Source organism: Gorilla gorilla, chromosome 7 (genome assembly GCF_029281585.2).
Source record: "Gorilla gorilla gorilla isolate KB3781 chromosome 7, NHGRI_mGorGor1-v2.1_pri, whole genome shotgun sequence".
Lineage (NCBI taxonomy): Eukaryota > Metazoa > Chordata > Mammalia > Primates > Hominidae > Gorilla > Gorilla gorilla.
In genome coordinates this window covers 83,094,690-83,112,088 of record NC_073231.2, presented here as the reverse complement: position 1 = coordinate 83,112,088, position 17,399 = coordinate 83,094,690, and the positions used below count along the sequence as shown (strand labels likewise).

The 17,399-nt window shown below is 37.3% G+C and overlaps 1 protein-coding gene across 8 annotated transcripts in view; it reads right to left on the bottom strand.

Annotated features, from left to right (window-relative positions):
- NSD3 (nuclear receptor binding SET domain protein 3) overlaps positions 1 to 17,399 on the bottom strand; it is a 112,688-nt gene that overhangs the window by 46,638 nt on the left and 48,651 nt on the right. For 7 of the 8 annotated variants that reach the window (XM_019032151.4, XM_019032148.4, XM_019032152.4 and 4 more), the window contains exons 5-9: positions 15,005 to 15,159; positions 12,951 to 13,466; positions 10,303 to 10,429; positions 4,661 to 4,761; positions 2,493 to 2,538 (exon numbers count right to left, since the gene is read on the bottom strand). In XM_019032151.4, the coding sequence (XP_018887696.1) occupies positions 2,493 to 2,538; positions 4,661 to 4,761; positions 10,303 to 10,429; positions 12,951 to 13,466; positions 15,005 to 15,159 (945 nt within the window). Of the gene's footprint in view, positions 1 to 390; positions 1,634 to 2,492; positions 2,539 to 4,660; positions 4,762 to 10,302; positions 10,430 to 12,950; positions 13,467 to 15,004; positions 15,160 to 17,399 lie in introns of those variants that run through there. The other variant, XM_019032155.4, reaches the window with a different exon arrangement.

Here is a 17,399-nt window from a genome sequence, read left to right as displayed (position 1 = left end):
CACACTGTGTAGCTTACAAATATGGTTGCAGAGACATCTCCATCTTGTTTTTATTAGGGATGTGACAAATCTTTGATTTGTATTCGATTCGTACACGGATAGTGCCATTTTCCCCCAAATTTTGCAATTCAGTTGATTATTGCCCCCCAATAAAATTTGGATGTTCATAATTGTTCATCTGAGACTTCCTTGGTGAAGTGGCATTTATTGTGACCATTAACAAGCGCTGCAGCACATCTACATATGTCATGCCATTTAGAAGGCACATTGCTGAGGGTTGTAAATGGACAATCAGTGTTCAAGTGCAGCCAAATCACGTAGAGCTGGATGGGAAAGCCTCTATGTGGAATTTGTGCGGGAAGAAATAAATAGGAAAAAAAAGGCAGAGAATAGTGTGGAATTTTTTTTTTTTTAAAACTGTGTGTAATACAAATCCAGCCAAAACAATAGTGCAAAAAGTTACAAAGCAACAATCTCTTGGGCTAATGCAGTATAGGCTATACAGAAACAGCCACGATGAAATGTGCAGATCAGGCACGGTGAATACCAAGGAACCAAGGAGACGGTTAATATTTCAACCCACAGTTTGTGTTTTGGATTTTTTTCCCCCCAAATTTCCATACAACAAACAGACATCTAGATCAGCCCAGCAAGCTATGGTGGAAGTGTGCAGTCCAGAAGAGCCCATGGAGAAACAAGTCTCCTGAGGCCATGAAGATCCGCAACAGGCTGAGTGAGAGTAGCACTTGGAACATAGCCACGTTCTGTGGTGGAGGAGGTGGGCCTCGTTAGACTGCTCAGATTACTGGAACCTCGTTATCACATCCCATTCTACAAGTTTTTCACTGAATGTTTCCTGACATCTATAAATGAGGGTGCCTGCCCATGTTAATGCTGATTAAAAAACACAAGTACACAAATCTATCTCCTTCATTGCTGGTGTATGGACCCAGAACACCATCACAAAATATTTCCTTGGCCTAAAAGATCACTGGATTAACAAGGAGTTTTAACAGAGGAACAGGAGTGCTGTACTGAGAGGCTTTCGAAGGGAAACACAGGTACCGCCATTTCCGATGAGTTTCTGAAAATGCTAGAAAAATGACAGACTGCCAAAGACAGCTGTCATGCTGTTCTCCATGATAACGGCACTAATATTAAAAAAAATAAGAACTTTTAATGATTGTAATGTATACAGTTTGGGCTGTTTGGCAAACCCCTGCAGATGTGCATTAATGATGCTTTATTTAAAAACAAAAAACCAAAAACAGTCCATGTTGAAATTGATCAGTGTAAGTTAAATGGTGGTTTTTAGGCTGGACCCATGATTTAAGCTGTACCCATCCAGCTCAAACCGAAAAAAAAAATCATTTGACTGTTAAAGCAATTGTTCAGAGTCTTGAAGAAGAAACCAGGCAGGAAAATGCCAATAATGATGATTGGCGAAATCAAAATCGAAAACAAAGAAACTGTTTATCAAGCCGCCGACAAAGAAATCTTGCATGGAGACTACAAGTCTGGAGTTTCTGGGATGAAATTGTACAGGAATCTCAGTCCACAGTTTCCTCAATCGCTGCGGAGACGGAGCTGTCACTGAATCTGACAGAGCCCTGCACTCCCCGGTCCGCCGACCCTGTGGAATGGTGGAAACACAACGCAATCAGGCCTCCTAATCTCGCAGCGATCGCGATGTCTTTTCTTGGAGCTCCGCCAAGCAGTGTTCCCTCCGAGAGGCTGTTCAGTTCTGCTGAGGATCTCCACGGAGACCATCGCTGCAGACTTCTCCCCGAGAATGCAGAGAGGCTGTTGTTTTATTTTATTTTTAAATAATGCAATTTGCCCAGAGTAAACTACAGGTATTAAATACAGTTTGATCTCACCAAAAACGCACGAATCATGCTATGGAGTTTGTACTGTAGTCAAATTGCACACAGAAAATACAGATATAAGTTTAAGCTTTCTTAAACTTTGTGCATATCTCAAATAGATTCGCATAAGGTCATCTAATAGTGGCCATAAATGCTATGAATCATTTTAATTTACAAAAAGATTTTACAGCACTGTAAAAATAAATGTGGCAAGATTTTTTCAATCAGCTTGTCTTGTCTGATTTGTCATAGTCCATGTTTGACAAACATGAATAGCTACTATTCGGTATTCAGTCGAATACCAAAAAAAGTGGATTCGTCACATCCCTAGTTTATAAGCCAGTGAAACCCCAGAATCTTATGGAGAAAAGTTGGAAACAGTATCAAGTCTACGTGGTGTTCTCCAATTTACCAAAACAAGTAAGACTTTTCACGTGGAGGTACAGAATAAGATCAACTCTAAAAGTCACACACACACACGAACACTGGGGAATACTGCAATTTCACACTGAAGAGCAACAACAATGATTTACAGAGACAGACAAAAATACATGAAGTACAAATAATTCTTAAAAATTGGTTTTAATCAAGGAAATGCAAAGCAACATTATAATATTAACTCACCTTTCTGTAATCCAGTCTTCACTGTAGCCTGAGGAACTGTTTCAACCTGTTTGGACAGAAAAATACAGCATTAACAAAGAATTTTTTTCCCTTTTAATTATTAACAGAGGGAAAAGATACTTTCATCAATCTAAGCAATGATGAGTGATTAATGTATCTGAAATCTGAACTCAGTCCCATCTTTTGGGTAAAGTTCTCTGTCTCAAGATCAGGGAGGGTTTAAATCCTAGCTGCCTGTGCTGAATATCAAGTGACAACACATGCTCTCTAGCAAAGACTTTTCCCACCATTCCCTTGGTATATGAAGAGAACAAGAATACTTTCCTCAGTGTCTGGAAGGCAGGAGAGGGGTTGTTTCTGCAACCAGCCCCAATGTTGCTAAAAACCCCTCCCGCCCCAAAGACGTTAGGATAAATTTTTACTTACTATGATACTCAGGTTAATGTAACTCACGCCACTTTAAGACCCTTCCGCGCCTGCACTCACAGCTAAGTTGCTGGGAATCAGGACCCTCTCTGTAGAGAGTGCTACAGGGCTCCATACAGCTGGAAGCTCAATACTTTTGCTGCTAGTACAAACTTAAGAAAATAAGTTTGTGATATTGCAAAAGCACTTTCTTGAGTGTCTTATGAACAGTGTCTTGATCCTACATTAGGAGAGCGAGATCAGAAGTTATTCTGCCAATGTATATGTAAAACACGTGGTAATTTGAGGATTGAACCATTGGAATTAGAGAAAGGAGGCTGTTTGGAGGAGTTCCTGTTTAAGCTATAAATTGAATTTCATGTTTCTTTAAGATGTGGTGAAATATGAATGTTGAAACACATTTTGTAAATATTTAAGGATTGTTCTAAGCTTTTTAAAAAATTTTTTATTTTTTTTACAACAGGTAAAAAAACATACAACAGAAACGCTTTTATGAGATACAATTAGTAATACAAATATAAAATCTTCTAAACAATCACTGGTATTGTTCTACTACTAACTATAACACAGTGGCATTAACAATTTGTCCCACTTTTTGTACTCATTCTGCTTATTAGTTTAAAACTGACTGGTCACAGACTGATTTTGGGAACCAGCTGGCAAAATCACAACTTCATTTTGGTAATGAATACTATAGATTTTCAAGAGCTTAGAAAGATTTTTTGGAATATAATTTCCTAAGTATGAAATATGAAAGTTAATATGATAAATGAATGACAAATTAGTGTACTATTTAAATTTTAGTTAAATATTCTGGAAAAACTGTTTCACTTGCTTGGTGATACCACAGAGCACCCACAAAGTTAGCTTTTAAATTTGGAAGTTTAAAATCATGAAGGAAATATTTTAAATAGAAAAGCTCACATTCTTCCATATTAAATGGTTTAAAAAATATAAAACTTATTGGAACTAATTCTATTCAGAATTTGTTTTGTTTACTAGCAGGTGTTTAGGCTGTAAGAATGGATATTCTTTCACAAAAAAAATTAAGAAAAAATCTGATTGTGAGTTTAATTTAAAGAAGAATGGCTTCTAAAATTTTATTTGAAAAGTTGATTTAAATGTATCTTACTACATTGATTACACTGGTTTAATACACTTCAGTCAAAATGCAACCCCCCCACACATCTTTTTTTACCTAAATATTATTTATCTGACAACCTGATATCAGGCAAATATTCCACGGGGAAAATAACATTCCAAAAAATCTGCGATATTAACAGAAAAAACAGATCATCTATGAATATCTGCTTCTTAAATATAAGAATATAAATTAAATTGATTTGTTTAAAAAATAAAAAACAATACATACCAGCAGCTTAAACCAAAAATCAAACTTAAAAAAAAAAAAGGAACTCAATGATGGTTCCAAATAAAAATCATAAAAACATGAAATCATTCTGCTGATAACAGAAACTTCTAAATAAATGTGAAGGATTTTTTAAGTCTTGCACCACTGGCTTCCCATCTCCTGAAACCTGTTTTCTGTGAAAATGCTTGAAGCAGAATCACAGGGATGGCTGTATTAAAACTGAGCACTGGAACCCACCAGGACAGAAGCGTAAGATAGTCCAGAAAGGAAACTCAGTGTGGGGGAAAGTTTCTCTTTCTTTTAAGACAGGAATGTAAGCCACAACATTTACAAATACAATGTTTTAACTCTCTACATGTAGGAAGCCAACCTGCTCCTTTTTGATCTTCTTCTTTGGCACAACCTCAGTGGATTTCTCTGATTCAGAACGAGTTCTAATTGATCTTCTCTGTTGCTTCTTTTCTACTGAGCCTAAGAAATGATTTAAACACACAAACAAAAACTCACTTAAGGATACCTTGACATCTATGTAATTAAGATATGACCAAATTCCTTGCTTTTCTTACCCATTACTTTTGGAATTTTAATTAAAATCATTAAAAACTGCTAAACATTCAGGAGCATATAAATTATTTAACAGATCAAATTGTAAAGGCTGATAAGCTGAGACTGGGATTCACAAAGGGTCCTAAATTATACAAATAAAGGGGGATTGGTTTTTTAAAAATTAAAAAGTCAAACTAAAACAGCAGACACATTAGTTTTAAAGGCACATAAACATCTTTAGGTAAATATAATTAGGGAATGAAGGGACTGAAGGATGCATAAAAATAACTTTATTATCCACCTGATGTTAGAAATTATTGGTTCAAAATTCAATCAGTGCCACACATTCTGCATTTTAACAAATGAGTTTAATTAATTCTATACATAAAATGGTTAACAGTGCTTGTTGCACTTATATAAGTTTTGCTGTTGTTATTAATAACAAAAGCAGGAAAAGCAGGGAAGGCAAAAAATGTGACCAAAACCTAATCATTAATTTGACTATCAAGGGATCTGTTATACTCTGGAAATAATTAGTCGTGGAAAACTAGTTGAAACAAATTATCAAGCTTTTTCATGTTAAATGGTAAAACAAACTATTAAGATTTTTAAAGAGTACAATTCTTTAAAAGCGAATTGAAGAAAACTCACATGGACCCCATTTTTGGAAAGGATGAAACTGAAATTGAAGAACACAACTTGAAAGAACACTGTCAGGAATGATTTCATTCTGTGAGCCTGAGGAGGAATGATACCTGCAGTGCAGCTGTTCTCCATGTTTTCAGTGCCTGGACCACCTACATATTCCTTCCTAAATCATAATCACCTCTGGCTTGCCATAGGAAGAAGCCACTAAGACCTATAAAATCAGATAAAGCTCTATCTATAAAGCCTTTCATATAACCTTTATATTTTCTGGTTTCATTGCTCTTGGCTATGTATAAATGACTTCCCTCACTTTAGTTCAAAGCCAAAATGAAGGATCCCACTACTTTGTTTTGTTGTTGGGAAGGAGCGGGTAGTTTGATAACAATATATTGTTTTGGAGCTGTGGTTAATCGATTTATAGTAATCACAAATAAAGGTATTGGCTCCTTTCTTTACTCTCACTCTTCTCCTTACACTGACGAAAATGTTTACTAAGACAGCAGATATGCTACCCTCCCAGACCAACCTGAGGATCCGAGATCCATACTTTAGTATTAAAGTGTCAATATTCAACTACTACTAGGAAGGGCAAAAATGAAAATGGAATTGCTTAAAAACGAACAAAAAAATATTTACTTGTGTTGAGGGTAATATAATCACACCATGAAGAGCAGATGAGATTTGATTTACTGTCTTATAGAGGATAAAGCAACATGATTTCTTAAAATTATTCTGAAAGTTACCCAAAGAACATATACATTTAAAACCATTGAAGAGTATTATGTTCATGTTCTAAGAAAGAGGAGGTGAGCATTTCTGGGTTTGGAAAATAACTTTGAAATCTAGTGTGAATACAAGTATAGTTCTTCAAACGACAAAAATGTGACAGTGCCAAACATTTTATATATCCCTGAAATTTACTAAGAAAAGGCTCAATAATTTCCTTAAGCAGTTAACATCAGCTGAGATGATGCAATTGGTTTCTGAAGGGTGAACAAGTTTCTATTTTGACTTTTCAACTACTGAAGTTATTTTCACAAAAAGCAAAATGGTCACTTAAAAAGACAAGGTATGCTTATCAACCACAGCTGTTAACCAAACTTCAAACAAGCTCAAAGCTTTAGAGCACCAGTCCCTAAATTAAGTTTTTTTTCTTTTCTTTTCTTTTTTGAGACGGAGTCTCTCTCTGTCACCCACGCTGGAGTGCAATGGCGCAATCTTGGCTCACTGCAACCTCCGCCTCCAGGGTTCAAGCGATTCTCCTGCCTCAGCCTCCTGAGTAGCTGGGATTACAGGTGTGCGCCACCATGCCCAGCTAATTTTTTTTTTGTACCTTTGTAGAGACAGGGTTTCACCATGTTGGCCAGGCTGGTCTCAAACTCCTGACCTTGTGATCCGCCTGCCTCGGCCTCCCAAACTGCTGGGATTACAGGTGTGAGCCACCATACCCAGCCCTAAATTAAGTTTTCAATCTTAATTTACAACCTAAATTCTACGTTCCTGCTTAAGCAAAAAACAACACTGCCTTTTTCCAGATATAAAGAAGTACAACCTTCCACTTAAGAAAAAAAGGAAATATTCATAGCAGAAATTAAATCTTACAATGAAAATACTATATAAAAAGAAAATGTTCAGGCTGGGCACAGCGACTCATGCCTGTAATCCCAACACTTCAAGAGGGCAAGACAGGAGGATCGTTTGAGCCCAGGAGTTCAAGACCAGCCTGGGGAACAAGGTGAGACCCTCATCTCTACAAAAAATAAAAATAAAATAAATTAGCCAAGCATGGTGGCAGGCACTGGGTAGTCTCAGCTACTCCAGGAGGCTGAGGTAGGAGGATCTCTGGAGTCCAGGAGTTTAAGGTTACAGTGAACTAAGATCACACCACTGCACTTCAACTTGGGTGCAAGACCCTGTCTCAAAAAAAAAAAAAAAATTCAGTAACTTTGAGAGGAGGAAGAAAAACAAGCTCCATCCAAAATAAAAGCATAATATTTGAGTTAAGATCAGTCTGATATAGGAAGAATTTACTTTCTCCTTAGGAAACTGCTGATTCCAAATAAAGATCCTCCTAGGTATCCCATTTAAATTCAGACAAATTACTAATCATTTAGTGTAAAGAGGTAACAAAACTGACATATCTAATTTGGAAAGTGGAGGCCAAAAGATTCTTTTAATATTCAAAGAAGGGAACATTCTCAATTATGGCTAATGTGAAATCTTCTAAGTCCATCTACTCATTCCTTTGACATTGTAAGTTCATCTTTTTATAAAGTATTTTGAAATGATACAAGTTGCAAATGTAGTACTGGACTTTGCTATTCACTCCCTCCTTTCTTTAACTCAACTTTCCTTCCCAATTCCATATTGAAAAAGGCTGTTTAAAATGCCCCATCCAACATGTGCCGCATCTCCACTGGCATTACCTCTCCCTGTCCTGCAGCTCCCATTATTTTCTTTTTAAGAAAGCTAGCCCAAGTACTTTTGTGAACAGTGATTTTTTTTACTTTGCTATTATAATAATTAGAATCTTATTTAAATTTCCCTTACAAAAATATTTACACTTTATGCCACTCAGTCACAGGTTTGCCTGAGTTACTACTGATTCAAGATTACCACTTCAGGTCTTAAGACTTTGATCCATCCAGAAAATTACTTGGTCACTGTGATATTGTGATATGATAAGAAACATATATTTGATCTCTGCCCCTGGTTCCTGGCACAGAGCTCCTACTTGGAATTTCCTGCATAATATAAGTGTTTTTTGCTCTAAAGAGGCAACTCTTGGTGGGTTCCTAGTTGGGGGCTGGTCACTAGAAAAACCAAGCTATGATTAGATGCTTTAAGCTCCACCCCCCCATCCTCCGAGAAGGGGAGTGGGGCTGAAGACTGAGTTAATAATTGATCATGCCTACATGATAAAGCCTCCATAAAAATCCCTGAGCTACAGGGTTTGGAGAAATTCCAGGTTGCTGAACACACGAAGGTGCCTGTAGGGTGGCATGGCCAGAGAGGGCATGGAAGCTCTACAGCCCTTTCCATATACCTTGCCCTGTGCATCTCTTCCATCTGGCTGTTCATCTGTATCTTTTGCCATATCCTTTATCATGAACCAGTAAATGTAAAGAAAGGGCTTGTCTGAGTTCTGTGAGCTGCTCTAGCAAATGACTAAACCCAAGGAGGGGGTCATGAGAACCTCCAATTTATAGCTGGTCAGTCAGAAGCTCTGAAGCCCCAGACTTGCAACTGACATCTGAAGTGGGGGCAGTCTCATAGGGTTGAGCCCTTAACCTGAGGGATTGGACTCTAACACCAGGGAGATAGTGTGAGAATCAAATTGAATCATAGGACACCCAGCTGGTCAGTGTGGGAAAACAAAGAAACCCATATATGGGTCTATAAGTATGTTCAGAAAATAGTTTAACTTTTTTTTCTACTATAGTCGCTTCTTAGATTCAAAACAAATTTTTAAAGAACAAAATGAAACAAACTCCTTTCTCCTAAACTAAGATTCCAAATGAACACGCTAGTTAATACTTAACTCTTTTCTTGATGGCTATATGAAGCAAGCAGTATTACAGAAATACTACTAATATAATACTGTTACATAAACCAAACCCACCAGACATTCAATTGAAACTCTAAAATCCTTAGTAAGTTAGTCTCAAAAAAATTATGTTGGCTGGGTGCAATGGCTCACGCCTATAATCCCAGCACACTGGGAGGCTGAGGCAGGTAGATCGCTTGAATCCAGGGGTTCGAGACCAGCCTGGGCAACATGGCAAAAAATACAAAAACTTAGCCAGGTATCATGGTGCATGCCTGTGGTCCCAGCTACCTAGGAGGCTGAGGTGAGAGGATCACCTGAGCCTGGGAGGTCGAGGCTGCAGTGAGCCATGATCGTACCATTGTACTCCACTCTGCATGACAGAGTGAGACCCTGTCTCAAAAAAAACAGGCCAGACGTGGTGGCTCGTGCCTGTAATCCCAGCACTTTGGGAGGCCGAGGCAGGCAGATCACAAGGTCAGGAGTTAGAGACTAGCCTGGCCAACATGGTGAAACTTTGTCTCTACTAAAAATACAAAAAGTAGCTGGGTGTGTTGGCATGCCCCTGTAATCCCAGCTACTCAGGAGGCTGAGGCAGGAGAATCGCTTGAACCTGGGAGGTGGAGGTTGCAGCGAACCGAGATTGAGCCACTGCACTCCAGCCTGAGTGGCAGAGTGAGACTCTGTCTCAAAAAAAAAAAAGTTAAACATTCCAAAGGCACAATCTTACTGAATACAGTCACTTTTCCTTTAAGCAAGAATAACATGGCTTGATTTTCAATTCATGGTGTCTGCTAATCAGAAAACAGGTTACATTAGGACAATTAGGCTCTAGGCCCCTCAGCTACTAGTATCTAGCACAACTAGGAATAATGACAAGAGCTTTGGCATCAGCCATTTGTTTCCAACAGGGGTAAAGGAGGAAACGGTATGTGTGTGCTAATAGAGTGGGAAAAGTAAAGCTGTTATTACGCAAAGAGAGATAATCGATGGTGTATTTACTCAGATACATATAGATTTTTATAGCTATACACTTTTAATTATAGAACCCTATTATTTTAATTCTTGTACAAAAAATAACTCGCTATGAATAAAGTTCTCTAGCCCCTAACCCACTTTCCTATTAAAGTAACTGCTTTTATATTTTGATTTTTAAATATAATTTACTTTTGATAACTAAGAGTTTCTTAGAAACACAGCTACCACATTATAGCAGAACAGAACAAGGATTTCTCAGAATGGACCTATATATACTCTTCATTCATACCAACCTGTAGAACCAGATGTTGCTTCAGGAGATGATACACTCTGCGTTGGCTTTTCATTTCTCTGGTTTGGTGTAGAAATTATAAGCCTGTCTTGCCCCCTGACACTTATTTCTGTTTTGTTACCAATTCCCTTTAAAATAAGGCAAAAGAAAAAACAACAAAACAGGTGATTACCAGGCAAGTGGCATCATGGGCTTATAAAGATGGCTTAAAATGATCATAATTTGCTTAAATTTTATATGGTCTTTGATTGCAATTAAGTTATCTTAGCCTTTATCAGAAATTTGATTAAGTGATCAAGATACTTTTTTTAAAAATTAAAAACAATTTTTTTTTTTTTTTTGAGAAGAAGTCTCCCTCTGTTGCCCAGGCTGGAGTGCATGGTGTGATCTTGGCTCATTGCAACCTCCACCACCTGGGTTCAAGTGATTCTCCTGCCTCAGCCTCCCCAAGTACCTGGGAATACAGATGCGTGCCACCACGCACTGCTAATTTTTTTTTTGTATTTTTAGTAGAGATGAGGTTTCACCATGTTGGCCAGGCTGGTCTCGAACTCTTGACCTCAGGTGATCTGCTCACCTTGGCCTCCCAAAGTGCTGGGATTACAGGCGTTAGCCACCGCATCCGGCCAAAAAAAATTTTTTTTTAAGATGGAATCTGGCTCTGTCACCCGGGCTGCAGTGCAGTGGTGTGATCTTGGCTCACTGCAACCTCTGCCTCCCAGGTTCAAGTAATTCTCCTGCCTCAGCCTCCCGAGTAGCTGGGACTACAGGCATGTGCTACCATGCCCAGCTAATTCCAAGATACATTTTAAAATGCACAATAAGATCACGTGAGGTAGAGTATTTGTCTAAGTCTAGGTGATAAATGTCACTAAAAAATATACCTGTATCACTCAATTTTCTATAAAAACAAAATATTTTCTGGTCTTTATACATATCACAGTAAGAGAACTCTAGTCATTTGCATTTGGTAAAGTGCTCTATTACACAGAAAAAAATGCCAATATGTCTTAAGAGACAAGAATATCCCTAGATACAGAAATATGTCACTCATGGTGACCAAAATGTGACCCAATAAGTAATCCGAAGCAGAAAGAAGGCAGGTATAATTAACTTAGGTCTCCTTTTAGGTATTTTTAATGCAATGGAATAGAAGTAAAGAAGTGATTTATAAACATATATGTATTTTTTTGGCCAGGCACCGTGGCTCCTGCCTGTAATCTCAACACTTTGGGAGACTGAGGCAGGAGAACAGCTAGAGGCCAGGAGTTCAAGACCAGCCTGGGCACCATAGTGAGACCCTGTCTCTACAAAAAATTTTTAAAAGGTCTGGCACAGTGGCTCATGACTGTAATCTCAGTGCTTTGGAAGGCCAAGGCAGAAGATCCCTTGGGGCTGCAGTGAGCTATTATTGACCACTGCACTCCAGCCTCGGTGACAGAGTGAGACCTCATCTCTTAAAAAGGAAAAAAATAAATATAAATATATACATGCATATATTTTTAGAGCCTTCATTTTGAAAAGATCAGTTTTATCTTGAATTTCCTTTAAATAGCATTCTTTAGGGTGGTAGTGACAAAGTTTGACTTGTGCATCAGAAGCAGTAAAACTAGCTCCAAGAATAAAGCCAATTTGTACTCAAAAAAGATGCAACATACTCATTTGCTATTTGAAAGCTGAAAAATATTCATTTGCTATCAAGAGAACTAAGTGGGGACTGCAATTCAAGTTTTTGCAGGTAGCTTGGCCTTAACTGAAGTCAGCTGAACCTATGGGCAGACCAGGTTAAAAGAGCACCCTTGACATTTCTCTAGGAAGATGTATTACTAATTAAGCATACCCGTTTTTAACTAATTAATCTGCATATGACTATATTAGGAAAAAATAAGCATAGAATTCTTTAATACACATGAATGAAATGCAACTAAATCAGAATCATAAACTCAACACAGTGGGATGGGATGGGATGGTAGTGAAGAGGTACACGGAATAAATACCTACCAATATTATGGAAGAGTTTTAAAGTCTTCAAGCTAAAGTATAAGTGCCCTAAATGGAGGCCCAGGACAAACTGATGAAGGCACACAGTTTGTAGAGGCTGTTTTTACCCCATTACCCAAGTTATTGCCACAGCTAATTGTTACAGAACAAACACAGTTCTGGGATTCTCTGAAAGGCAGTTAGATATCCCAAGCCCATAAGAATCTAACAAAATTGCTGGTGGAACCAAACAGGTCAGCAGGTACAATTATTACAGTGGTTTTTATAACAATGGTTAATTCATATAATTGACAAAAATGATTTTAATAAGAAGTACACTTTGCAACTAAGAAAAGCTAACTATGCAAACTAGAAACAGGCAAAGTGCCCAGTTTTTTTCCATGACTTTAGGGAGCTAAGCTCAATTTTGGCTGCACAGCTCAAGACTAATCTACTACAGATGGGAAAATCACAAAAGAAGGGGGAAAAAAGAAGAAAAACATAGCCTTTTTGCCTGTCTTTTTTGCCCACAGAGTACAATGACTGTATGTTTCAAATTCAGTGGGTAGAAAGGGTATTTAAATTATGCCAAGGTCATTGTTTTAAATGCCAAGGTTTACCACTTTTAAAATACCATCCCCCAAAAAACTCCACGAAAAAAGGAGGTACCTTCGTTGAATAAACAAATTGATCGATAAATTTCCCATCCCCTGTAGCATTCTGAAGAGCAAACACTTGTTCAATTTTCACAACTGGAGACATGTTACACTTCTGCAAATCCAGGCTCCCTTTGTGCATCGTAATGGAAGCTGGTAAGGATTTCCTTGCTGCCGCAGTTTTCCAGGCTATTTTAACAGGCGGTGGCTCTTCCTCTTCCGCACTTGTGTGCCGCCTCTGGCTATGTCTCCGAATTTCAGTACTTGAGAGTGAGGAGGCCACCTCCCCTGCATTGGTCTGTTCTGGCTGAGTATTCAGCACAGATCTTGGTCGTCGGGTTTTTTTAACTTCGGTTTTGGAGGCAACATTCTTTTTTGCTTGGGATAAAGCCTCTTCAGGCTGTTTATCAATGTAAATAAAAGTATACTGTTCTATTCTTTCTTCTCGAGTCATTTTCAATGCTTTCTCTGCATGGGCAATGCCAATATCCCACTGAGCACGTTCTCTCTGAGGTCGGGGTTTCCGAATCTTTAAAAAAGATAGAGATTATCAGACATGCTTTACTCTAATAGGTACATTAAAATTGATATGTATTTCCCATGTGATCCTGTTATCTTTTCAGGTCTACATAAATATCTTCAGGTTCTTTGGTCAAACAAGTGGAATGTTCTATCTCCATAATTCTGATAAAAAGATATTCGATAACATGAGAATCTACTCTCTTTTATATCCTTCCTTTGCTGATCACTCTGCTGGACAAGGTCCCCAAGAGGGAGACATCCTTCTCCTCTCATATACATAAAAAGCTAGTGATAATGAGGGAAAAGAGAACAATGATTACAGAAATGGTTATTTTCAGTAGCTAATAAAACACTAACATTAAAAATGATACCCTGAAACTCCCAATTCTCTCCCATGTCTAGGGCAGAGGGCAAGTCAGGGGTGCTACAGAGATCACAACAAAGCTACTGGCAGAGTTTGAACCACAATGCATGCAGGGACAGAATGAAGTGAAAGGACAGAGCCTCAAGAAACAAATGAAAGTTAACAAGACAAAGGAGAACAGGCATGGATGAGAAAAAAGGTAGACCTGAATTATAGTTTCCACAGGTCTCTAGGTCCAGAGTCAATCAGAAGACTTTGGATTGGCAAGAGGGGTACAAATACTTTGAATAAAGATGTGTGAGATGGCCAGAGCAATTAGGAATTATCCAGGTGGCTAGACTGATGTAGCCAGAAATTAGTTAATAAAACTATGAGATAGTATATGTCAAATATTCATATATAAATCTGTAAAATGTAAGTCTCATAAAATTAATCAAAATTCTGTGATAAAATTTAGTTTTTCAAGTGTAAAAAATGACAAATTTCTGAATCATAAGAGACCCACACTAAAATTAGTTGAGTTTAAACTCTTAACCAGATTACCAAGAGTTCATGTCAAAATTCTAAAATATCCACCACCACATCAAATATATTTCCTGATTCCATCACTTGTGTGATCTCGGTTGAACCAGTTACATAAGCTTTCTGTGCCTCAATTTCTTCATCTGTAAAAAGGGGAATAATAGTATCTACCTCATACAGGTTGTTATGAATAATAAGTGAGTTAATATATGTAAAATGCTTAAAAGCATACCTGTTTCACAATAAGCACTCACTAAATATTTTTAAAAGTTTACTTTCATAAAACAATTTTGTTAAACAAGAATGAAAAGAAATTATGGAAACATGCTGAAATAGAAAAAAGAGTAAAAATCCCTGGCAAAAATCCACATTTCACTAGCATCTGGTACACTTATGCACATTAATGAAACTCACAATAGAATTCAATATTAAGCAGGTAGCTAAAGTTTTTAATAGTACTATACGTCATTTATATGACATATAAAACTCATTGGTGTACTTACAAACTTACTAGTCATTTACCATTATGATTAAAACAGCTGAAAGGGGTTTAAAAAAAGGATTCTAATAATTATCTGAATTCAAGTATGAAAAATTCTTCTAAATTATTAAGTTCTTTAAAAACCATACTAGGTAAATAATATTAACATGTTAGTTACCTTTTGTTTCTCAGAGTGATTGCTGGCTTGTTTGGTTGCCTCAGCCAGTAATTCTTCATACTGTTTATGACCTTTATACTCTCGTACCCGTTTTTCATGAACCCACGCCCTCTCTGGCTGGTTGCTAAAAAACTGGACATGATATTCTCGGGCACCTGTAAGTAAAAATTCTTATTAACCATTTCAGAACATAAGCATTCACATCTACTTTGCCAAAAATGGGAATCTAACCCAGGTTCCTCAGTATTACTCCCACTAAAACTTGTATGTTTGGATTGTCCAAAGATATGTTCCAATACCCACCAGTTACAGAACTAATAGCTACTGTGAAAATCACCACAAATAATTGATTGCACCACTGCACTCCAGCCTAGGTGACAGAGTAAGACTCTTGTCTCAAAACAAAACAAAACAAAATAACATTCTTCTCATTAACTTTTTAACAAAATAGTCATTTTTCATAAAAATATAATTAATGATAGCATGTAAGGAGTTCTTGTTGTTAGAGACATGGTCTCACTCTATGGCCCAGGCCGGACTGCAGTGGCATGATCCTAGCTCACTGCAGCCTCAAACTCCTGGGCTCAGGCAATCCTGTGCCTTAGCCTCTTGAGCAGGTAAGACTACAGACATATGCCACCATGCTCAGTTAATTAATAAATTTTTTTGTTGCTTTTTTTTGTAGAGATGGGAGTCTTACTATGTTGCTCAGGCTGGTCTCAAACGCTTGGCCTGAAGTGATCCTCCTGCCTCAGCCTCCCAAAGTGCTGAGATTACAGGCATGAGCCACTGGCCCCAGCCTATGATAGGCTCTTATTTTTAAATAAATCAATAAATATTTTGAAATTTTCTCAGCTTTAATTTCTTTTTTTCTTTAAACTGAGATGGGGTCTTGCTATGTTGCCCAGGCTGGTCTTGAACTCCTGGGCTCAAGCAATCCTCTTGCCTCAGCCTCCCAAAGTGTTAGAATTACAGGTGTGAGCCACTGCACCTGAATCTCAGCTTTAATTTCTAAATTTAAATAACATTAGATATAACCCACGTAAACAAAAGCCTTTTTGAGTCCTCAAGTTTTAGGAGTAAAAGGGGTCCTGGGACCACAACATCTGAGAACTGCTGATTAAGGGCAATGCTACTCTGAAATTGGTTTGACAAACAAGCCAGTCTGGGACAAAAGTAAGTACAGAAGTTGAGTAAGCATTGAGAAGCTCTGACAGCAATTTGACATTGTTATGATATCTAGACACATGATCAAGAATCTTGCACTAGGTGTTTTTTCAGGGGAAGGGCATTCTTTTTTTTTTAAATAATTAAGTTTGGTTGTATTTTACAGAGGTATTAGTACATAGTAGACTAGACATTTGAAAAAAGTAAAAAAAAACTGATCTTTTGCCAAAAATAGTCTGAAAAATACTGTTCTAGAGAAAAAGTATTAGATCAATGGAGAAATGCAGGAACTGATCTTTTCAGAGAACCCAAAGTAATTAGGAAGAAAAAGGCAACAGTGGACTCAGATTTTCATATCATCTCATCTGAGAATAAAGACCTAAGCACAAATCTAATTATAATTAGTCAAAGAAGATTTATCTGAAATCCAAAGGGTTTTTGGGGGGAAAAATAGAAATATAACCTAAAGTAATAAGTGAATTTCAAGGACAGGGTAGTGGGTACAGGTATTCAGATTAAAAAAAATAGTACATAATGTTTCCAAACATCAGAGTTATTTCTTCAGATATAAACAGATAATCCCAAAGGACTTAACATAAAAGCCGAAATTTATAGATAACGCAATTTCATTTTAATCTGTATTTTCAACTTCTTCCCCCATTAAATCATTTACTAGAGAGGAAACAAGACAAACGTTTTGCCTATTTGTTAGCACTTTGTTTCCTGACACCTGGAAAACTATGAAATAAGACTGAAATAAGAAGCTACAGACCTGAAAAGTCAAGAAACAAGCACATCTGTCTCTGACTGAAGAGCTAAATTTTTAATGAGTCCTAAATAATAAAATACAACTTAAAATAGAATTGTGATCCAAACATCTTTTCAACATGCTCTTACAAATAATTATCACATCTTTATGTGTGAAAAACTGTTAAGTACATTTTCCAATGCTAAGAATCTAATAAGAATACTGACTAATAACAATATGGAAACCAGTGATTACTATATATGATTAAGACAAATTTTACAAAGTTGCTTAGATAGAAAGCAACACAGGAGATTCACTCATTTCTCTGGGTATCTCCCATGTATACAAGCAGTATATGTGCTATTAAAAAAATAATGATCAGCATAAAATGCTTAATAGGCATCATGCGTGGAACATAATTAACAGAATTTTTAGGCTGTGTTTTTTTGGTTTTCAGAAAAACTGTCAGAAAACTACTGC